The sequence below is a fragment of the Plecotus auritus genome (assembly GCF_963455305.1).
Source record: "Plecotus auritus genome assembly, chromosome: 7".
NCBI lineage: Eukaryota > Metazoa > Chordata > Mammalia > Chiroptera > Vespertilionidae > Plecotus > Plecotus auritus.
In genome coordinates, this window is record NC_137774.1 from 3116475 (window position 1) to 3138295 (window position 21821).

A 21821-nucleotide genomic window follows, 5' to 3' on the forward strand; every position below is an offset into this window, starting at 1 on the left:
GCCGGATCCGGCCCGCGGGCCGTAGTTTGCCCATGGCTGCTCTATCCACTGAGCCAAACCGGTTAGGGCTTCCTCCATCATTTGGTCCTTGATTTCTCACAACCTGCGTCCTTACCGTCCACCCCCTCCCTTCTCAGCCCCATCCGGCGCTGGCCTGCTGGCCTGTGTCCTCCCCCCACCTCTTCCCCCTTGACCCCGTCTTGCGAGTGCTGCTGTATCTCTGCCGAGGCGGGGACCATCTCTTACTCGGCTGGCGATTCTGCAGAAGCTCTAGAAGGCACTAGAAGGCTTCTCCGTGAGCCAGCGTCTTCAAAATGTACGCGTACTGTGACTCCCTGGGACACCTCTCCCGAGAGTCCCCGAAAGCCCCGGGATCGGTGCGCTGATGGCCCGCGGAGGACTGTACGGTGCGACGCCGTCTCAGATTTTCCCAGCGGCCACCGCAGCAGATGCTGTCTACCACTGTCCTTGCTCCAGCTGGCCAGGGTCACTCCCGGCGCGCTTGGCTCCGCCGGGCCAGGATCTTGCTCTCACCCCAGCGTGGCTCCTGGTGTCCTACAGAGAGAATCCGCTTAGAGATCCAAGTTGGTATTATTTTTAGAAATAAAGACATGCCGTCCCAGCTGGCGGAGGCCTGTTCCGAGAAGGAAAACAGAGACAGGCCCCCGTATTTTCCCCAAGTTCAAGCTGGAGGAGCGCAAGGCGGAGGCCGACCTCCTGACGCATTGCCTGGAGTGTTCGTTGTTGCAAGGACCGACCTTGGCCTCCACATCGTTCAGCTCTCAGAACGGGCCTGAGCGACCCCGGACACAGGCCTCTTTGTCTCGTACTGTCCTCTCCCGGGCGATCCCTCACGCCAGGCCTGAACCGCTGCCCCCCCGCCGCCCCCCCCATCTTCTCGGAAACTGTGCCGATCAGATGTCCACAACTCCTGCTGAACCTGCAGCCCCCCGTCAACAACAGGATCCTTGCGTGAAAACTGAAAGTGGGTGGAATCGGGAAGAGATGTCGCCGTGTGCGGGGCAGAGCCGTCTTTGTCTTTGCAGGAAATGCCCAGCAGGCCCGGAGTCTCAAGGGCCAGCCTGGTCTGTAGAGAAACATTCAAAACAAACAACAAACGCTGGATCTGGTCAAGTGAAGTCTCCCTTCAAACTTGGAAAAGGACGCCCTTTGCAAGATGAGCAAAGGCCCTTCCTCCTCACTGCAGACCCTGTCTGGGGCAGGGCTCTCCAGAGAAACAGAACCAACGTGATGCAGACACACGGCAAGCGGTGGAGAACGAAGGGGGGAAAGACACTGGACAGTCACAAGCAGATTGAAAATAGCTAAGATGTAGCCGAAACCGGTGTGGCTCAGTGGATAGAGCATCGGCCTGCGGACTGAAGGGTCCCGGGTTTGATTCCGGTCAAGGGCATGTACCTTGGTTGCGGGCACATCCCCAGTGGGAGGTGTGCAGGAGGCAGCTGATCGATGTTTCTCTCTCATCGATGTTTCTAGCTTTCTATCCCTCTCCCTTCCTTTCTGTAAAAAAATCAATAAAATATATTTTTTAAAAAATAAAAAATTTCTATAAAAAAAAAAAAAAAGAAAGAAAATAGCTAAGATGCGCCTTTGGCCGGAGTGGCTCACTCAGGCTCAGTTGCTGGTTTGATCCCGGTCAGGGTACATGCTTGGGAATAATTTTTTAGAGAGGAAGAGAGAGAGAGAGAGAGAGAGAGAGAAACATCAATGTGAGAGTGGCTCATCGATGGGCTGCCTCCCGCACGCCCCCTACTGGGGATGAGACAGCAATCCAGGCATGTGCCCTGTCGGGGAATCAAACTGTGACCTCCTGGATCACATCAATGATGAGACCCAGGAGAAACATCAATGATGAGAGAGAACCATTGATCGGCTGCCTGCTGCACAGCCCCTACCAGAGATCAAGCCCGTAACTCGGCCATATGCCCTGACCGGGAATCAAACTGTTTTCTCCTGGTTTTCTCCTAGTCAAACTGTTTTCATAGGTTGATGCTCAACCACTGAGCTACACCAGCTGGGGCAAATCTTCTCTAATAAAGAGGGAATATGCTAATTGACCATCACTCCGTCACAAAGATGGCTGCACCCACAGCTGAGGCCAAGTTCCCATAAGGAGCCTTAAGGATCAATCAGCAGGGACCTGAAGCTACGCCCTCCCCCGTCCCCTTGGGGCTTGAAAGGGGACCTCAGGCTGTGCCCCCTCCCCCGCCCTGGCATCAGGCCGGAGGACCTCAGGCTGTGCCCCCCATCAGGCAGGGCTTGACAGGGGACCTCAGGCTGCAACCCCCACCCAGCAGGGCTTGACGGGGGACCTCAGGCCACACCCCCTGCCCTGGCTTCAGGCCAGGGGACCTGAGGCCATGCCCTCTGCCCGGCGGGGCTTGATGGGGGACCTCAAGGTGTGCTTCCCATCCTGGTGCTGCGCTAGGGGACCTCAGGCTGTTCCCACCCCCCAGCGCCAGGCTGGGGAACCTCAGGCTACGCCCCTTACCAGACGGGGCTTGACAGGGGACCTCAGGCTGCTCCCCCCACCCCAGAGCCAGGCCGGGGGACCTCAGGCCATGCCCTCCACCAGGTGGGGCTTGACAGGGGACCTCAAGGTGCACCCCCAGTGCTGGGGGAACTCAGGCCGCTCCCCCTGCCCAGCGAGGCTTGATGGGGGACCTGGGGCTGCACCCCTCCCTGCCAGTGGGGCTTGACAGGGGATCTCAGGCCATGTCCCACACCTGGAGGGGCTTGATGGGGGACCTCAAGGCACGCCCCTGTCCCATCTGGGGGACCTCAGGCCATACACCCCATCCTGGTGCCGGGCCAGGGGACCTGAGGCTATGCCCCCTGCCAGGCGGGGCTTGACAAGGGTGGGACTGGCCGGGTCTGGATCTAGCCCAATGGGGGTGGGGTGGGCGGGGACTTGACTCTGGGTCCCCTGGTGTGCCCCAGACTCTGACAGGAGGAAGGTTTTCATATACATTTTACCAATTTTCTTTCATCTCTGACACTTCTATTATAGAGAAAGGGCAAATAGCAATATTAAATTATTTCCTCTAATTCGGGCGTCCTCAAACTACGGCCTGCGGGCCACATGCGGCCCGCCAAGGACATTTATCCGGCCCGCCGGGTGCCGCTGCCTGTCCTGCTTAGCAGCTGACTCATCCCGGGCCCACAGTGTGCATAGGAATTTGTTCATAGTTTTTTTTTTAAACTATAGTCCGGCCCTCCAACGGTCTGAGGGACAGTGAACTGGCCCCCCGTTTAAAAAGTTTGAGGACCCCTGCTTAATCCCCTTTTAATGTGCATGGATTTTGTGCACCGGGCCACTAGTATATATATATATTTAAAATACAAGCAAGTATACATGGTGTGGCTGGACCACCTGGTGACGTGGTGGTGGGGAGCGGGAAAGGGCTTACTGTGATGGAGGGGATCTAGAAAAACTTCGTGGCGCCGATGCTTCATGAGTGGGTCGTTGAGGAAGGAAGACATTATTAAAAGCAAAGACAAAAACAAAGACAAAAAACAAAGCCAAGGCTGTCAGGAGCGCCTTGGACTCGTTCAGGAAACCTTGCCTTACGTGCAGATACAAGGTTGGATCCCGGGGAATACAGATCAGGCTCCCGAGTGCACCACCTGTGGGGGAACGTCAGTACTGCAGGCACCCAGCGGGGAATAACCCCGCCCTCCACCTTTTACCGCGATCCCAGCTGAGCGCATGCGCCTGGCGGGCTAGCGCGGTGATCATAGAGGCGCAGAGCTAGATCGTCGGCCTCCTCGGAGGCAGACATTTTGGATCCTGGCAGAAAAGTTGGAGTGGTCTGGGACCACTACCAAGTCAGGCTGCACAGCCCAAGAACGTGACTGAGAAAGACCTCCTGTGGGATGGCAAAGTCTAGCAGCAGAGCGAATTCGTGATGCTTCTCTAGGGAGAACAGGCTGTTGGAGTTGTCCACCGCCTCGCCCTCATCCGAGATGGCGGCTCTGCGGACGCTCTAGCCGGCGCCTCTCGGTTTCCCGGATGCCCAGAGGGGGCGGCGGCCTTCCCTCTGGGTCCCGGGAGGCTGCGGCGTCGGTCGCAGTGAAAACGGGTTCCGCCAGAGCTCTTGTGGGTTTTGGTCCGAGGAGCGTGAGGGTCTCCGACTCCCCTCTCCTGTGCCGGGCTGCTCGGCGCCTTCTCCAGCCGGGTCCCCGGGCGTCGCGGCCGCCTCAGTCGGAACCCCTCCCGGCTGCAGCCCGTCGCGGGCCGTCTGTAACTGCGCCTCGGGCCGGACGATGCCCAAGAAGCTGTTGCTGCTGCCTCCGCTCTCCGTGTCCTCGGCTTTCCGCGTCCCGCGAGTCAGCCCCGCTGCACGCCTGGCCATGAACGCCGCCCGCACCGGCTACCGAGTCTTCTCGGCCAACTCCACGGCCGCGTGCACCGAGCTGGCCAAGCGCATCACCGAGTAAGGGTGGGGGCGGGGGCGGGGGCCACCCGGAAGCCCTCCTTGCTCCTCTTTCCCTCCAGGTCCCCCGCCAGGCCGAGGATGATCCGGCCCCCTCGCCCTGCAGCTGGGGGAGGGGGTAACAGGTAGCCGAATCCTGCCCTTTGGGGGCTGGACAAACTCTTGGAAGTGACCGAAGGCGTCCCCTTCCCCTCCCGTCCCCCCCAATTCTGCAGACTTTTGATGACTTAATACATCCCCACCCCCGTTGCTTGGACCGCTCTTCCTTCTTCCGTCACCCCAGTGCCACTGCCCAGGGCGGTGGTGAGAATTCCGCAACCACCCCCCCCCCCAAGAGAGCGCGTTGGAGAGGGGGGCTCCGGGTCCGTTCACCGGGTTAGAGTTGACCTAGGAACCTGCTCATCGCCGTTCCCAAGCTTCCTCCATGAGACAGGGGCCAGGAAGCAGTGATACCCCGGAGGACCCGACGGGGGCCCCGGTGCCGTAGGAAGGCGGCAGGTTGGAGGGTTCCCTGGGCGCTCGGTGCCCCCCCGCGGGAGCCAAGGTGTAGGGGAGGGAGGGCCGTGAGAACGAGGCAGCTCCAGGCGAGCAGATTTGTGGGGGCTGGCATAGAAACGAGGGGTCTCCCCGCAGTTTGCACGGCAGCTTAGGTTGGGTCAGTCGTTGGAGGTACAGTCCTTGCCTTTGCACGTCTTGTAAGCCACGGACACCCGTGGTCTCGAGCGGCCTCCCCAGGCCCGCCGCTCACTCGCTCTGATACTGGGCAGGAGACTCCATTTTCCCGAACTTCATTTGTAAAATAGGGATGATTCTGCCTGCTGGGCAAGAATGTTGTGAGCGTGAGCCACAGGTTGTATACCGAGCGGGCGCGGAGCAGAGGCTCAGGGTGGCCCCCTGAATGGCAGCTGCTTGGTAAGGGGCCTTTCTAGTTGGCTCTGGGGGGGATCCTGGAGCCCCACTGTAAAGGAAGAGCCTGCCGAGCCCCCCAGATAAACGGAGGGATGAAAAGAAGAGCTTGTCTGTTGACATTTAAAGTCATTTTCACACTTTTTAAGTAATTTACATTCACCCTCCTCGGACGTTTCCCGGTTGGACAAAGGCAGGGTTACATTTTTAAATTCCAGATGGAAATGTAGAATGCTTACTTTCTTTCCAGCCGGAATGTTAAGGGAGAAGAGCGTAAAAAACAATCCTTTTGCAATCGACTCGGACTGTTTGTCTTTTCTTTTTGGGGCCAACTAAAATGCTAACTCTAAATGGGAAGCTGGTGTTTGTTTATTTGGGGCCAGGGTCAGCCGGGGACCTCGCTGAGAGAAAGCAGAAAGGGCACTCTTTGTAATCATTATTCATCGTCACCCGAGGATAGGTTTCTGTTGATTTCATACTTAAAAAATGTTTTTATTGCCGAAACCGGTTTGGCTCAGTGGATAGAGCGTCGGCCTGCGGACTGAGGGGTCCCGGGTTCGATTCCGGTCGGGGGCATGTACCTTGGTTGCGGGCACGTCTTTAGTAGGGGGTGTGCAGGAGGCAGCTGTTCGATGTTTCTCTCTCATCGATGTTTCTGACGCTCTGTCCCTCTCCCTTCCTCTCTGTAAAATATCAATAAAATATATTAAAAATGTTTTTATTGATTTCAGAGAGAGGAAGGGAGAGGGATCGATAGAAACATCATTGATGAGAGGGAGTCATCGATTGGCTGCCTCCTGCACATGCCCTGCGGGGGGACGGTTTGGTGTAAGGGGGGTGCTTCAACCATCTGAGCCACTGGCCAGGGCTGGAGGGCACATTTAAAATGTCACTGTTTTTTGTTTCTTATTTTGATATTAGGTTCTTCCCTGCCTTGGTCCAAAAAGGTTTTAAGTTACTGTGAATAATAAATATTTGCAATTACTTCTCTTATCTGTTTCATATGTCGAGTTTCCCAGTCAGATTTTATTTGAACAAAGGGTTTTACTACGGAGCAAAGTTTGAGGATCATTAAATTGGATTGACCTTTCGATCTGAATGTCACGCAGGGACTTGAGAACTTTTTTGATGATGATGTTTATTAATGAGATTTGTGCAGATTACATGTGTTGTAATGAACCCTGTCCTTATCCAGCTTCCACACAGGCTTAATCTTGTTTCATCTACTCCACCTGTCCCGCACTGTTTTTGACTAGAGTACTTAATGGTAAAGTAATACATATCAAAATTGACCATCTTAGCCATTTTATTTAATTATTTTTTTAAAAAAAATATTTTATTGATTTTTTTTAAAGAGAGGAAGGGAGAGGGATAGAGAGCTAGAAACATCGGATGAGAGAGAAACATCAATCAGCTGCCCCCTGCACACCTCCTACTGGGGATGTGCCTGCAACTAAGGTACATGCCCTTGACTGGAATCGAACCTGGGACCTTTCAGTCTGCAGGCCGACGCTCTATCCACTGAGCCAAACGGGTTAGGGCTATTTAATTATTTTTTAAAATAGATTTTTATTGATTTCAGAGAGGAAGGGAGAGGGAGAGAGAGAGAGAGAAACATCAATGATGAGAGAGAATCATCCATCGGCTGCCTCCTGCACGCCCCTTACTGGGGATGGAGCCCGCAACCCGGGCCTGTGCCCTTGGCGGAAACTGAACCCGGGACCTTCCAGTCCGCAGTCCAGCGCTCTGTCCACTGAGCCAGACCAGCCAGGGCCATCTTAGCCATTTCGAAGGGTACCGCTCAGTGGCATTAGGGCATTCACACTTGTGCAACCATCTCCACCGGCCGTCTCCAGAACTCATCTTCCCAAGCTGAAACTGAGCCCTTGAAACGCTCCCTCCCCCCCCTCCTCTCCCAGCCCCGGAACCTCTGTTCTGCTGCCGAGTGGATGAATTTGCCTCTTCTCGGGACACCTACAAACAGGGTCCTGAGGGTCTGTCTTTTGTGTCTGACTTGTCTTACAATTCTTTCTTCAAGGCTCACCCATGTTGTAGCGCGAAACAATGTAACAGAATTCCATTCCTTGTTCAGGCTGAATACCGTGCCTGGCTGGAGTGTTGTTAAACAGATTGCAGCCTCACGTCATGTCACCGCACTCATGAAAGGGTAACGCTGACCGGTAACAGCAAGAACCCACCATTTGTTCCGTAATAGCATCCAGCGGCCGTCCTCGTTCCCATCCTGTTTCCCTGATCGTGCCAAAAAGGGCTTTTCTACCTGATTTGTGCTGATCGGATGCAGACAGGATTCGCTCTGCCTTCGGTTAATGGCACTGAGTCTGCGTGCTTTGACCGCGGAGGCGCTGACCTCCGGCGTGTGGTGTGGGAGTGACCGCTAGTAGCCAAGTCCTTGTTGGGAGTGATTTCCAGGACAGTGATTTCCAGGACAGTTCTTGGTCAGAAAGCTGCGAGCTGGCCGAGCAGCTTCGGTTGTGGGCTGTTCCAGGGACCACGGCATCACCGCCTGGGGAGCGCTCCTTGTGGCTCCCACGGACCTTTCGGTCTTCGCGGATTAAACCTCCTCGTCGTTTTCTGGCAGAGAACAGCAGACTAGTTGTTTCAGTCTTTCTGTTACGCGTGCACGCGGACTGGAGTGTTTGGGTGGAGCGCTCTTTAATTGCCTTTTCTTGCCCCCACAGGCGTCTTGGTGCTGAACTGGGGAAGTCCGTGGTGTATCAGGAGACCAATGGAGGTAAAGTTGCTCCGCCTTCTGAAGCACCCTCTGTTCTCGGCGCTGTGCTTCACTTGGCTGGCGGGTATTTAAAAGGCGAATATTACTCATGTCTGACCCAGAAGCATTTTCCTCGTGAACATTAGAGGGATCCGTCATCATTCTGTACTTCCCTTTAAATCTTGACTCCTGTGTCCTCCGTAAAGTCTCCTTTCCTCTTCTCCAAGGCAATGCAAAGAGCCTGTCATTTGGGCTGAAAACGGACAGCTGTAGAGGGGTTCCTCTTCTGTGTTGGGCTGTGCTGGTAGAAGCTCCCCGCTTTTGTCTGTCCACTGGCCAGCAGTAGCATCAAGAGCAACCCGGGCGTCGGCCTGTAGACCCGAAGGGTCCCGGGCTTGATTCCGGTCAAGGGCACGTACCTCGGTTGCGGGCTCCTCCCTGGCCTGGGCCCCGGTCAGGGCTCCTGCAGGAGGCAACCGAACAACGTGTTTCTCTCACATCGATATTTCTCTGTCTCTCTCTCTCTCTTCCACTCTCTCTAAAAAAATCATTGGAAAAATGTCCTTGGGTGAGGATTAAAAAGAGAGAGAGCAATCTGGTTCTAGGTGGTGGTGGCATTAAAAAGGCTTTCTGGCCGAAACCGGTTTGGCTCAGTGGATAGAGCGTCGGCCTGCGGACTGAAGGGTCCCGGGTTCGATTCCGGTGAAGGGCGTGTACCTTGGTTGTGGGCACATCCCCAGTGGGAGTGTGCAGGAGGCAGCTGATGGATGTTTCTCTCTCATCGATGTTTCTAGCTCTCATCGATGTTTCTGGCTCTCTATCCCTCTCCCTTCCTCTCTGTAAAATATCAATAAAATATATTTTTTTTTAAAAAAAAAAGGCTTTCTGTTCTTTTCACCTCTAAGCTCCTCTTCAGTGCCTGTAGACTTCCACTTCGGCTAGCTACCTGTCTCCCCTGCCCTCTGGGTTTCCCTGGGGAACCCTACCGTGAGGTGACCATGTCGAGGTCCCTTTGCTGATGGCCAGTGGCCTAGGAATGCTGCATCGTAATCTCCGGGCGGGCGTGTACTTGCGGGTACAGTGCCCTTAGTCCCCGCAAAGACACGTTAGTATCCAGTGACTTCGAATTCCTTTTTTAAAGTTGAAAGCCTGGATGCATGACCCCATGCTTCCGTTTTTCTTTCTGAGCTCTGATTGCCTATGGTATGAGTAGTGCTTTTCTTAAAGCTACAGGGCATTTTTATTTTTCAGAAACAAGAGTGGAAATAAAAGAATCTGTTCGAGGCCAGGATGTTTTCATCATACAGACAATCCCCAGGTACGAGTTCGCACTGCTTTGACACAATGCGTTACCGTGTCCTGTGAACAACACTTTTGTGTCCTTGAAATCATAAATGTGTTTGCATGTTAAACAGTTTTCTGAGCCATTCTAGCAAATTTATAACCTGAGGAGAGGGTCATGGGAACCTCTGATTCATAGCAGGTGGGGACGGGCAGTCTTGTTGGTCTGAGCCCCTAGCCTGTGGGGTCTGATGCTGTCCTCCGAGTAGACAGTGTCAGAAAGGAGGAGACTTTCAGGACACCCCGCTGTTGTCGGCTGGTAAATGCCTGAAACACCCGTCTGGGCAGCTTACGTTAAATCGCTGTGGCCGAGACCCTTGCCAGGGGCGCATCAGTGACGTTAATCCCCAAACACAAACTTGCACTGTTTCAGAGATGTGAACACCGCGGTGATGGAGTTACTGATCATGGCTTACGCACTGAAGACTGCCTGCGCCAGGAATATTATTGGCGTCATCCCTTATTTCCCCTACAGCAAGCAGAGCAAGATGAGGAAGAGGGGCTCCATTGTGTGCAAGCTCCTGGCGTCTATGCTGGCGAAAGCGGGTGAGTTGGGGCTCCCCGCTGTCGGTTAGGGCTCCCCCCTACCTGAGCCTCGTCCATACCGCACGGATGGAGGTGGGCACCCACTTTCCCCAGGTGCCCTCACTAAGTACCTTGTTTCCTTGAGCTTGGTGCTGGTCAGGGAGAGTGAGCTTAGGTAGGGATTCCTGCCCTTTTCTTTCCTCTTTGTCTCTCTGTGTCTGCTTCCGTGTTTGCTGCTCTAATCTTGGCCTTTGTCGTCATTCTGTCGCCTTCCTTCACGTTTCATCTTCACATTTTATTTTTATATTTTTATTTTTTTTAATATATTTTATTGATTTTTTTACAGAGAGGGATAGAGAGCCAGAAACATTGGTGAGAGAGAAACATCAATCAGCTGCCTCCTGCACACCTCCCACTGGGGATGTGCCCGCAACCAAGGTACATGCCCTTGACCAGAACCGAACCCGGGACCCTTCAGTCCGCAGGCTGACGCTCTATCCACTGAGCCACACTGGTCAGGGCTCTTCATCACATTTTAACTGGCAATGTGGGCAGTCCTGGCCTTCCGAGTTTCAGGCCTGGATTTCTGTGCTTGCCTTTTTGCTGAGTTTTATTCATGTGCATAACATTACGCTGGGGTTTTCTTTTGCTCCTTCTTCAGCTGATACACTCCCGTCCCCTTCCTGAGTGTCTCTGTGCAGCAGCTCATTTTCTTTGCTTTTATTCTAACGTGTTTTTGTAGCAGTGACATACTAGCTGGCCTGGGAATCAGATGTAATCGCACTTTGCAATGATTGGAATTTCATTTGCCTGGTGTTTATTTAAAACTCTAACAAAGAAAAAAACAAACAGATTTGAGTCCTCAGAAACATACATCCCTTTCTGTTTAGCCCTGTTGATATTTCAGTCTATTGTCTTATTTTTCTATAAGAATATTTCATGGAGCCCTAACCGGTTTGGCTCAGTGGATAGAGCGTCGGCCTGCAGACTGAGGGGTCCCGGGTTCGATTCCAGTCAAGGGCATGTACCTTGGTTGCGGGCACATCCCCAGTGGGAGGTGTGCAGGAGGCGGCTGATCGATGTTTCTCTCTCATCAATGTTTCTGGCTCTCTATCACTCTCCCTTCCTCTCTGTAAAAAATCAATAAAATATATATTTTTTTAAAAAGAATATTCATGGCCCGTTCTTTTATTTCTGATAGAAATTGTTCTAAACCTTTCAGTTTCTGTCTTTGTATTATAGCATTTCTCTTCTTTTAAATATGTACATTACTTTGTTTTTGCTGTCTTATTCCTTCTGCCTCAGCCACAGTCTTTTCACATTTCTTCCTAAATTATTTAATCAAGGCCTTACTATTTTTACATCATTTTTTGCTTCAGTATTTATTAATTCCATCTTCATATTTTTGCTTCTATCTGAGTTTTCTCGATTTTGAGGACCAAGCGAATAGCAACAGCAGCAGAGGAGGGCACTTCTCTCAGCTTCGTGTCTGTCTTTGTGGAAGGTTAGAGACGCCGTCACAGGAGGCTGTGCATGTTTTTTAGAAAGAGAGGAAGGGAGAGGGAGAGAGAGAGAAACATCAATGAGAGAGAATCATTGACTGGCTGCCTCCTGCACGCCCCCTACTGGGGATTGAGCAGCCCAGGCCTGTGCCCTGACCAGGAATGGAACTGGGGACCTCTTAGTGCTCAGGTCAGTGCCAACCACTGCGCCACACTGGCCAGGCTGGGCACATTCTTTAGTTCGTTAGGGTTTGTTAAGGTCGCAGATAAAGCCTATGACTCATGTCCCTGTTAACCGTGCCCCCGGCCTCCAGTCTCTCGTAGGAAACAGGAGCAGGGCGTCTAGCGTGTGTCCCCCGTCGTCATTAACTTGCAGGGGTGAACTTGTGATTCTTTGTTTTAAAATTTCAGGTTTAACTCACATTATCACTATGGATCTTCACCAAAAGGAAATTCAAGGCTTTTTCAGCTTTCCCGTGGACAACCTTAGAGCCTCGCCTTTCCTGCTCCAGTACATCCAGGAAGAAGTGAGAGCCACCAGCAGCACCCCGTCCCCCGTGTAGTTGCTCTCTGGTGTCCGATTGCCACGGTGAAAGGCACATCGCGTGACCTTTCCCTTAGTCTTGATCCTGAGGCCGCCAGAGAGGGCCAGCACGTAGGCCTGGAGGGTCTCAGAGTTCCGAGACATAAATACGGATTTCCTCCGAAGTATCCTTAGCAGTTGGCTTATGTTTTCTGAAATGAAGGTTTTAAGAATTCATTACTCTTTTTCCTTCTTGATGTAACAGTAACTTTTGCAATGATGTTAATTGATAAGGGTTAAAATTCTAAAATGTGTAAATGAAATGCTAGCCTATATGATTGCTAGTGTGGATTGTTGTTATAAGAGGAAAGAACGTAATACCAGCATCCAGGCATAACTTTTCAGTATTTTCTTTCTTTTCCTCCAAATCCAGATTCCAAACTACAGAAACGCAGTCATTGTAGCTAAGTCTCCTGATGCTGCCAAAAGGTAACTGCTCCAGACTCTCACGCCGGCCCTGGCGGGGGCTCTCTGAGGGCGGGTGGGCTGCTCTGGTACCTGGGGGCTGTCCTGTCGCGGCCGGGAAAGCTCGTTGGCCTGGACTCTCGCCTCATCTCTGATAATGAAGTGCTTCCTTCACAGTCTCAGGAAAAGGAAGGCAGAGGGCTCTGAGCACTTTCCCGGCGGTGGTTTATTGTTGTTGTTTTTTAAATACGTTTTTATTGATGTCAGAGAGGAAGGGAGAGGGAGAGGGAGGTAGAAACATCAATGATGAGAGAGAATCATGGATCAGCTGCCTCCTGCACGCCCCCGACTGGGGATCGAGCCTGGAACCCGGGCCTGTGCCCTGACCGGGAGTCGAACCGTGACCTCCTGGTTCGTAGGTCGACACTGAACCACTGAGCCACGCCGGCGGGGCAGCAGTGATTTTTAAGAGACCTTTTTCAACAAAGTTTTTTCTTCTGAAGAAGAGTTAGATTATTGGGCAAAGGCTAGAACCAGAATGATCTAGAACCAGACACTCGCCCACATCTCGGCTCTCATGCCCCTGGAGGCTTTTACCCTTTGGCCTGGGCCCCACGTTCTGTTTTGTATAAATAATTCCCTTGTGTGTCCCTAAGAGGTGGCAGGATACCTGCATGTTGGGATTAATGAAGTGACGGGATCGCGACGGTGGGTTTTCTTCCCAGACGCTCACCGTCCCCGCCTCTCCCTCAGGGCCCAGTCGTATGCGGAGCGGCTCCGCCTGGGCTTGGCTGTGATCCACGGGGAGGCGCAGTGCACCGAGCTGGACATGGACGACGGCCGCCACTCTCCCCCGATGGTCAAGAACGCCACGGTGCACCCCGGCCTGGAGCTGCCGTGTGAGATTAGCTCTCTTTCTTACTTATTTGGAAACAAACGGAAGGACGTCTCGGAGGACACGAATGGCTAGGAATGAGTACTTAGGTGGACTTGCCGTCGGGGTATTTTTTTTTTTTTAAGTATATTTTATTGATTTTTTTACAGAGAGGAAGGGAGAGGGATAGAGAGCTAGAAACATCGATGAGAGAGAAACATCGATCAGCTGCCTCCTGCACACCCCCCACTGGGGATGTGCCCGCAACCAAGGTACATGCCCTTGACCGGAATCGAACCCGGGACCCTTCAGTCCGCAGGCCGACGCTCTATCCACTGAGCCAAACCGGTTTCGGCGCATCTGGGTATTTTTAAGTAACTGAATGGTGTTGCACTGATTTCGCCGTTTGTGAAAGGAGATTGTACGCACGTTTGCGGAGTAAGACCGTTGCGAGGGGGTGAGGTCCTTTTCGCTGTAGTAGAAGAGCCGTGTGTGTGATGCTCGGAAGCCTAAGCTTTTCTATCCTGGGCGCTGGGCGCTGGCCACCGCTGGTCAGATCGGGCGCTTCGGTGATCGGCGCTTTCACCCTGAGTTGGTGGTGGAGCTGATGACTGAGGACTGAGACTAACCGAGCCGTGTGGAGGCTGTGTTTCCACGGGACTTTTGAGTGGCAGTAACCAGCACCCTAAATGGAAGATACGTTATGCTTTTTATATCTGAGGAAGGAGTTCATTTCTCTTAAAAATGTGTATTCACTTGCCATGCCTCAGAAACATACAGACCTTAGCAGGTGGAAGTAATAGAATGCTCACACCTCAGGTTATTTCAGACAGGCTCCTGTCGGAGGTGTAAACATTCTAATGTTCATAACGATCAGACTCAGGAAGCTAACCTTGTTAAGTTCTGTTGTCCAGTCTTCAGACCTTATTCAGATTTTATCAGTCGTCCAACCAGTGTCCTTGAGAACAAGAGAGAATGTCTTTTCTGGACTAGCGCCCAATAGAAGGCGACTCGCTGCACTCAGTCGTCACTTCTCTTTAGTCTCCGTTCGCCTGGAACGCACCTCTGTTCTCTCTCGTGACCTGATTCTCCTGAGGAGGACAGGCCAGTTGCTTTGTAGGATATTCCTTAACGGGGGGGGGGGGGGGGGGGGGGCATGCTGTTTCCTGGTGATGAGTTATTACTGTGGTTGGTGTCAAATGGTGATCTTCCGAGTTCCCCTCCCCCCTCCTGGTTCATTCCTTTGTATCAGTATGGACTCAGGCTTATTTTATTCAGTGTGTTACAATCTAATTCATTGCTGCTACCAGTATTGTTTTTTTAAAGAATGTTTTCATTTTACTTTTTTTTTTAAATTATATTTTATTGATTTTTTTACAGAGAGGAAGGGAGAGGGATAGAGAGTTAGAAACATCGATGAGAGAGAGACATCGATCAGCTGCCTCCTGCACACCTCCCACTGGGGATGTGCCCGCAACCAAGGTACATGCCCTTGACCAGAATCGAACCTGGGACCTCTCTGTCCGCAGGCCGACGCTCTATCCACTGAGCCAAACCGGCTTCGGCCATTTCACTTTTTTATTAATCCTCACCCAAGGATATTTTTCCATTGATTTTTAGAGAGAGTGGAAGGGATGGGGAGAGACAGAGAGAGATAAACGTCTCTGTGAGAGAGACACATCACTTGATTGCCTCCTGCACGCCCCCCAACCAGGGCCTGCAGCTGAGGAATGTGCCCTTGACTGGAATTGAACCGGGGACCCTTCAGTGTGCGGGCCCACGCTCTAACGGCCAGCGCCGAGAGCAGATCTTAACCATAGGGTAGTGGAAGCACCTTTTATCCCTTGTCTTCACAGTACATTACTTTTTTTTTTTTAATATATTTTATTGATTTTTTACAGAGAGGAAGGAAGAGGGATAGATAGTCAGAAACATTGATGAGAGAGAAACATCGATCAGCTGCCTCCTGCACACCTCCCACTGGGGATGTGCCCGCAACCAAGCTACATGCCCTTGACCGGAATCGAACCTGGGACCTTTCAGTCCGCAGGCTGACGCTCTATCCACTGAGCCACACCGGTTTTGGCACATTACTTTTACTGATATTTTAATTTAAAGAAAATTTTTTTTATTGATTTCAGAGAGGAAGGGAGAGGCAGAGAGAGATAGAAATACCAATGATGTGAGAGAATCAGTGATTGGCTGCCTCCTACACGCCCCCCACTGGGGATAGAGCCTGCAACCCAGGCATGTGCCCCGACTGGAAATTGAACCATGACCTCCTGGTTCATAGGTCGACGCTCAACCACTGAGCCACACCAGCTGGGCTGAAATTTCACATGTTTGGTATTTTCTTTTCTGGGCAAGCTGTTGGGGAAAAATGGCCTTTTTTTTTTTTTTTTTTGTAAGCTTGCCTGCACTGTTTTTCCTATTGACCCTGTAACAAAGCTCGTCTCTGTTTTTAGGAGACATCAAGTTACTCGTTCACTTTTAGCTCGTTAGGAGCAAGGAGTGGGCCTGTGGGGAGCCGGGCTTCTTTTCAGAAGCCCGAGCCTCGTCCTCGCTGAGCCTTTCCCGTTTCAGCCTGACAGGTGTGTGGGCAGAGGTGGGTCTGAGCCGTGACCAGAGCCCGGTTCTCTGTTGATCTTCGATGAGGGATCCTGCTTGCAACCTTTTCCTTTTTTTTACAGAGAACAATGGTCAAGAAAAGGGACCACCTCTGTTGACGGGGTGGCAGGTTTCATTAGAGACATCATTTGAGGAGTTCTTTCCTAACGGTGTTGATGTACTTTCTTCCCCTGGGCGATGTTTCTCTACGGAGCCTTTCTGACTGTCCAAAGCCAAGAAATTGCCCTTGCTTCTGGGTCGGGGAAGCAGGAAATGCCTGTTGAAATTGGCCAGTGAAACTGCTGAATTCAACTGGGCTGGTTTGCCGGGAGAGAGGCACACCCCTGTTGGTTGAGGTTCACGGTGCCCATAGGTGGGATCAGCTGAACTGGGCTGTTTCTGGTAATTACCAAATGGCTGGCAACTACTAACCGGTCTAATGGCCCTGAATTTCCTTCCTCCCCCTCCCACTACTAGCTTAAGCTTAAGGAATGTTTCAGAACAGGAAACAGCTTTCGAAAGCGCTGGGGACCTAGCCTGTCCTTCCCAGAGACATTTCTTCTTCCCCGTGGACCAGCCTCCTTCACGGGCGCGTTCTTGTCGCTCTGCTCCGGCCTCTGGTTGGTTTGTGCCCGATGGGCCTTTTCCGGGCAGGGATTCGTGGTGAGATCAGAAGCCTCTGCTCCGAGGACTGATTGAACCCGGGAACGTGGTGGGCTCGTAGTTACTGTTCTCAAGTCCTTATTGTCGGGAAACTCTGGTTATGTCGCTGGTGTTAACGAGGTCACGTTGTCCAGTGACGGTCATCTGGAAGAAAAGGGATGCCAGCTCTTGGCCTGGCAGCCTTCCCTGGCCGGTTGTCTGCGGAGTGGCATTCTTCTTCCATTTCTCCGTGCGTCTCAGAGGCGGGCGTTCCCTGGTGAGTGGTGGGCGGTGTTACACCGGTGCCAGCTGGGCCGGTGGCTGCCAGGCTCAGGTGGCCAGTCTCCGCTGAGCAGTGCTGGGTGTAATATGCACACCACCTTCCGAAGACTTAGTATGAAAACCATGTAAATTGGCATATTGATTACATATTGAAATAACATTTTGGCTATATTGGGTAAAATAAAATCTATTCATTTCACCTATGAGATTTTACTTTTTAATGTGGCTACTAAAAAATGTAGTCATATGTCTCACTGTCTGTTGCTTTTTTTTTTAATTTTTAAAATTGATTTCAGAGAGGAAGGGAGAGGAAAAGAGAGCTAGAAACATCAATGATGAGAGAGAATCATTGATTGGCTCCCTCCTGCACGCCCCTCACTGGGGAGTGAGCCCGCAACCTGGGCCTGTGCCCTTTGACTGAGAATTGAACCCTGACCTAGTTCATAGGTTGATGCTCAACCACGGAGCCACGCCAGTGGGGCTCACCGCCCGTTTCGATCGGACAACGTGCTCTAGACAGGCCGTTTCTGAGGGACCCCTGGCTCCTTGCAGAGGAATCTGCTGCTTGCTTTTTATTTTATTTTATTTATTTTTATTTTTTTGGTCTACAGTGGCTTTGCCACCACTTCCAGAGGGTGAGGTTGGCTGTGATCGCATTGACTGAGTGATGCTTGACTAACTGGGTCTTGTCATTGTGTCGTTTTGCTAGTGATGATGGCCAAAGAGAAGCCACCGATAACCGTGGTCGGAGACGTTGGCGGGAGCATCGCCATCATAGTGGTATGGCCGTGCGTCTTCCTGTACAGAGCGGGCACCCCTGGCTCTCCGTAGCTGGTTTCACTTTGGGTGGTATTTCCAGCAACAATGATGGACTTAAATGGATCCATCTTTCCTTTCTCACCCAAACCCCTTAGGATAAGTAGAGATTTTCATGTAGATGAGCAGGGATTATTATAACCGACAGCTGTAAGGAGCGCTTGGTAACTCCCAGAAGGAAGTTCAACCCCGTCAGTGACCTTTGTCTTAGCGGCTGTAGGTCCCATCAGAGCAGCTGACGTCCTCAACCGTAAGCTTTAGGGCAGAGCGGCGAACTAAGGAGGAGCCGTTCCGTTTTAAAAAATATATTTGTATTGACTTCAGAGAGAGGAAGGGAGAGGGAGAGAGAGAGAAATATCAGTGATGAGAGAGAATCATTGATTGGCCGGCCCCTGCACGCCCCACACTGGGGATGGAGCCTGCGACCTGGGCACATGCCCTGGCTGGGAATTGAATTGTGACCTCCTGGTTCACACATAGGTTGATGCTCAACCACGGAGCCATGCCGGCCAGGCAGAGCTGTTCCATTTCCCCTAGAGAACAAGTGTCTCATTCTGCAAACTGGAACGTGTTCTCTGTGCTGCCAGCTCTAAACGCCTTTGCTGGGCCAGAGGATGGTTCTTTGCAGTGGCTCACTTTATTTCTGTGTAAACCGCCCCCCCCCCCCATGTCCTTTCCTGGCTTAACTTTCTCAGGAAAGGACATGGTACGCCGGCTGTGTAGGATGATCTGACATTTGACACGGGAATGAGCCCTAGGATCGTAAACTCCAGCTGTAAATGTCACACGTGACTGTGAGGCGTTGTTGCTCTTTGCACCGACAGCCACGCCACGTGCAGTCCACGCAGTCCTCTTGCCATTGCCGGGTGTGCGACCTGTGCCCGGGCGGATGGCTGTGCTGGTGACTTGCCGTCCTCTGAGACGGGTGCAGGGAAGGGCAGAGGGGAAGCTCCTTCACCCGTCTCTTCTCAGGATGACATCATTGACGATGTGGAGAGTTTCGTTGCTGCTGCAGAGATCCTGAAAGAGAGAGGCGCTTACAAGATCTACGTCATGGCCACCCACGGCATCCTGTCTGCAGAGGCCCCCCGCCTGATCGAGGAGTCTTCCATTGATGAGGTCTGTCTGTCTGCGGGGCTCGAACACCTAGCGTAGGTCTGGGCTTGCTGCCTCTCTGGGAGTAAAGGTGGATCTCAGGCAGCGTTGCTAACCTCTCCAGAGGGCCTGTCCTGGCCAGCGTCTATGTACTCAGTGTAGTTCCTGCTGCCGTGTGGTTTGATGCCCAAGTAGGTTTCTCCTCCGTGCAGCGCGGGGTTCACCCCGTCACTCCTGCACACAAGACCGTGGCGCTCGGAACCTTAGGTTCTGAGCCACGAAACCTCTCCCTGGTGTGACGTTGGTTAGTCTAGTTTGTAAACACCAGACTCGGCGGACTAAGGTTCTGTGGGCTGGGACTTGGGCTGGGGATACGAAATGTTGGATAAACGTTTCCGAGTGGCCACGGGGCACACCAGTTACCATGCTTGTTCCCGTTGCTGCCATGGCCAGGTGGTGGTGACCAACACTGTCCCCCATGAGGTGCAGAAGCTGCAGTGCCCCAAGATCAAGACGGTGGACATCAGCCTGATCCTTTCTGAGGCCATCCGCAGGATCCACAACGGGGAATCCATGGCGTACCTCTTCCGGAACATCACTGTGGATGACTAGCTTTCACAGTGGCCTTGACCTGGGACTCCTGAGGAGAACAGTGCCATCAATTATGTACACGGTGTTTCCTTTCAAGGGAGTCAGATCGTCTCTCCCGTCCCGTTTGGTCAGTGGGAGGCATTAAGAATTAAGATAGTCGAGAGGGAGACAACGCTAATGGATAAACGGCCTTAAATGTGCGCCCTCACCACCCTGTTCCTTCAAGGAACGTTACCAGCACTTTCCTGAGAAGAACCAGAAGCCTGGTGGTGTTGAAAGGACTTCCCGGCCGGCAGTTTTAACTCTGGAACGTTCTTTCAGTTGTTGCAGCCACAGGGAATCGTGTTCACGCTCAGCCTGGGGAGGGAAGCCGAGTGCCTGGCACGGTTTCCATCCAGTTGTCCTCGCCTTAGGCAGCCGCAGGTGGACCTTCTGGAGAGAGGGGCATTTTCCCGGAGAAACTGCTGTCTGCGGCCTGTGAGCAGCCGGGCGGGCGCAGGTCAGAGAATAGCGCCCTCTGGGGGTGTGTTTTGCACAAATGAAAGGCTCCCGTCTTGCTGGTCTCTTCACGCCATTGCACAGCCGGCCACTGTCGTGCCTCCTGGTGACTAACTTGGTCCAGATCCTGCAGGAGACGAGGGATGCGGTCAAGGGCTGGGGTCCGTGGTGGTCCCAGTCCCAGGCAGAAGTCTCCCGCAGGTCCCGTCCTTCCTACCCGCTGGAGTGAAATCCTGGTTGAGTAAGATGGTTAAGATCTAAATTTGTAGAACAGAGCTAATTGTACGTTTCCCAGTTACAGGTGCCACTGTTCATTGAATCACTTAGGACTGCACTTGGCCTTTCTACCCAGCATTTAAAATTCCACAGTCAGAGCCCTGACTTACCCCATTTGTCGGGGAGACCTTGCTGCAGTATGCTATAAGCTTTCCACCCTCTGGTCTAACCCGGGGCAGGGCCGAGTGTAGCCACGGGAAGGAGGGCGTCTGCCGCTGTGACCTGGGATTGCTTGTTGAGTCTGGTAATTCCTCGGAGACAATAAAGGCCAATTTGCACATTTTGTACAGTTGTGTTTCTCTGCAGGGAAGTTTTGTTGGCTTTTTAAAGTATATATATTATTTCCGAGAGGAAGGGGGAGAGAAACATCAATGATGAAAGAAAATCGTTGATTGACTGCCTCCTGCACCTCCCCCGCTGGGGATCGAGCCCATAACCCAGGCCTGTGCCCTGATGGGAATCGAACCTTGAGCTCCTGGTTCCTAGGTCGACGCTCAACCCCTGAGCCACGCCGGCCGGGCTTGTTGACATTTTTATCCCTTTACTGAGGACTGGAAGAGTTCCCAGCCCGCAGGCAAGACTTGGAGCCCGTCCCCTTTTCCAGCGTGCAGGTGGGCTGCTGCTGTTAACAGGCCAGGTGGGGGCATTTTGAGCAAAGAACTTAACTATGAAATGAGGAGCGTGGGTAGAGGGAGAGCCACAGACGGCCTCAGGAGACCTGGTTCCCAGCTCAGGCAGACGGCTCGTCCTTCCTGGCCTCTGTCGTCCGCAGTATAAAGAGGTTTGGAATTGAAAGCAAAGGTCCTTTCAACAAAATTCCATTTATACCTCCGTTTAGTATTTCCCCAAGTGGCGTACTTAGTGAAAGCATTTAGTAGAATATATTTCCTGGGATTAGAATGAGGGTATATTAGAATATGCCCGCCCTAGCCGAAACCGGTTTGGCTCAGTGGATAGAGCGTCAGCCTGCGGACTGAAGGGTCCCGGGTTCGATTCCGGTCAAGGGCATGTACCTTGGTTGCGGGCACATCCCCAGTGGGGAGTGTGTAGGAGGCAGCTGATCAATGTTTCTCTCTCATCGATGTTTCTAACTCTATATCCCTCTCCCTTCCTCTCTGTAAAAAATCAATAAAATATATTTAAAAAAAAAGAAAAAGAACATGCCCTTCCCACTGGCATTTAGAAAGTCCTCATGTGCCTGGCATGATACCAACTCTCAGATGAAAATGAAAGCGGGCCTGGCTGGTGCGGCTCGGTTGGTTGAGCATGTATCTGTGAACTAGGAGGTCACAGTCCATTCACCGTCAGGGCCCATGGCTTGGTCCCCAGTAGGGGGCGAGCAGGGGGCAGCCAAGCAATGCGGCTGATGAGTGATTCTCCTCATTGATGTTTTTCTATCTCCCTCTCTGAAATCAGTAAAAATACATTTTAAGAAGAAATAAGATGAAAACAGGAGGACTCGGAGCCACATTCCAGCCGTGGCTAGTGAAGTAGCAGTAACCGTCCTGTGGGAAGTCACTGGACTCGGGATTGAGAGCCCTCGCACCCAGGAGCCCACGCGCCGCAGCTTCCAGGCCGGCCGGCCCGATCCAAGGCTGTGACTGCTCTGGCCTTAGCTTTACAGGGCGAGCGCGAGGGTGCAGGGAGCGCACAAAGGGTTTGTGCTTTTGAAGATGACAGCCGCCCGCAG

At 52.4% G+C, this 21821-nt stretch overlaps 2 protein-coding genes across 2 annotated transcripts in view; one reads left to right on the forward strand and one right to left on the reverse strand.

Moving 5' to 3' along the window:
- Positions 1-21821, reverse strand: part of SPHK1 (sphingosine kinase 1) — a 54041-nt gene that overhangs the window by 21359 nt on the left and 10861 nt on the right. The gene's annotated exons all lie outside the window — the stretch shown is intronic.
- Positions 3783-20411, forward strand: PRPSAP1 (phosphoribosyl pyrophosphate synthetase associated protein 1). The gene is made up of 10 exons (XM_080678412.1): positions 3783-4457; positions 8063-8115; positions 9346-9412; positions 9809-9981; positions 11874-11989; positions 12419-12474; positions 13204-13349; positions 17565-17635; positions 18644-18790; positions 19220-20411. Exons 1-10 carry the CDS (start codon positions 4288-4290, stop codon positions 19376-19378), a joined length of 1158 nt encoding a protein of 385 aa, XP_080534538.1. The 5' UTR covers positions 3783-4287; the 3' UTR covers positions 19379-20411.

What these genes read in the sequence shown, in the direction of transcription:
- PRPSAP1 (XM_080678412.1), top strand. Translation starts at nt 4,288, where the DNA reads ATGCCCAAGAAGCTGTTGCTGCTGCCTCCGCTCTCCGTGTCCTCGGCT. An exon ending in ATCATACAGACAATCCCCAG is followed by an intron (nt 9,413 to 9,808) that starts GTACGAGTTCGC and finishes GCACTGTTTCAG; the next exon opens with AGATGTGAACACCGCGGTGA. An exon ending in GGAGCATCGCCATCATAGTG is followed by an intron (nt 17,636 to 18,643) that starts GTATGGCCGTGC and finishes GTCTCTTCTCAG; the next exon opens with GATGACATCATTGACGATGT.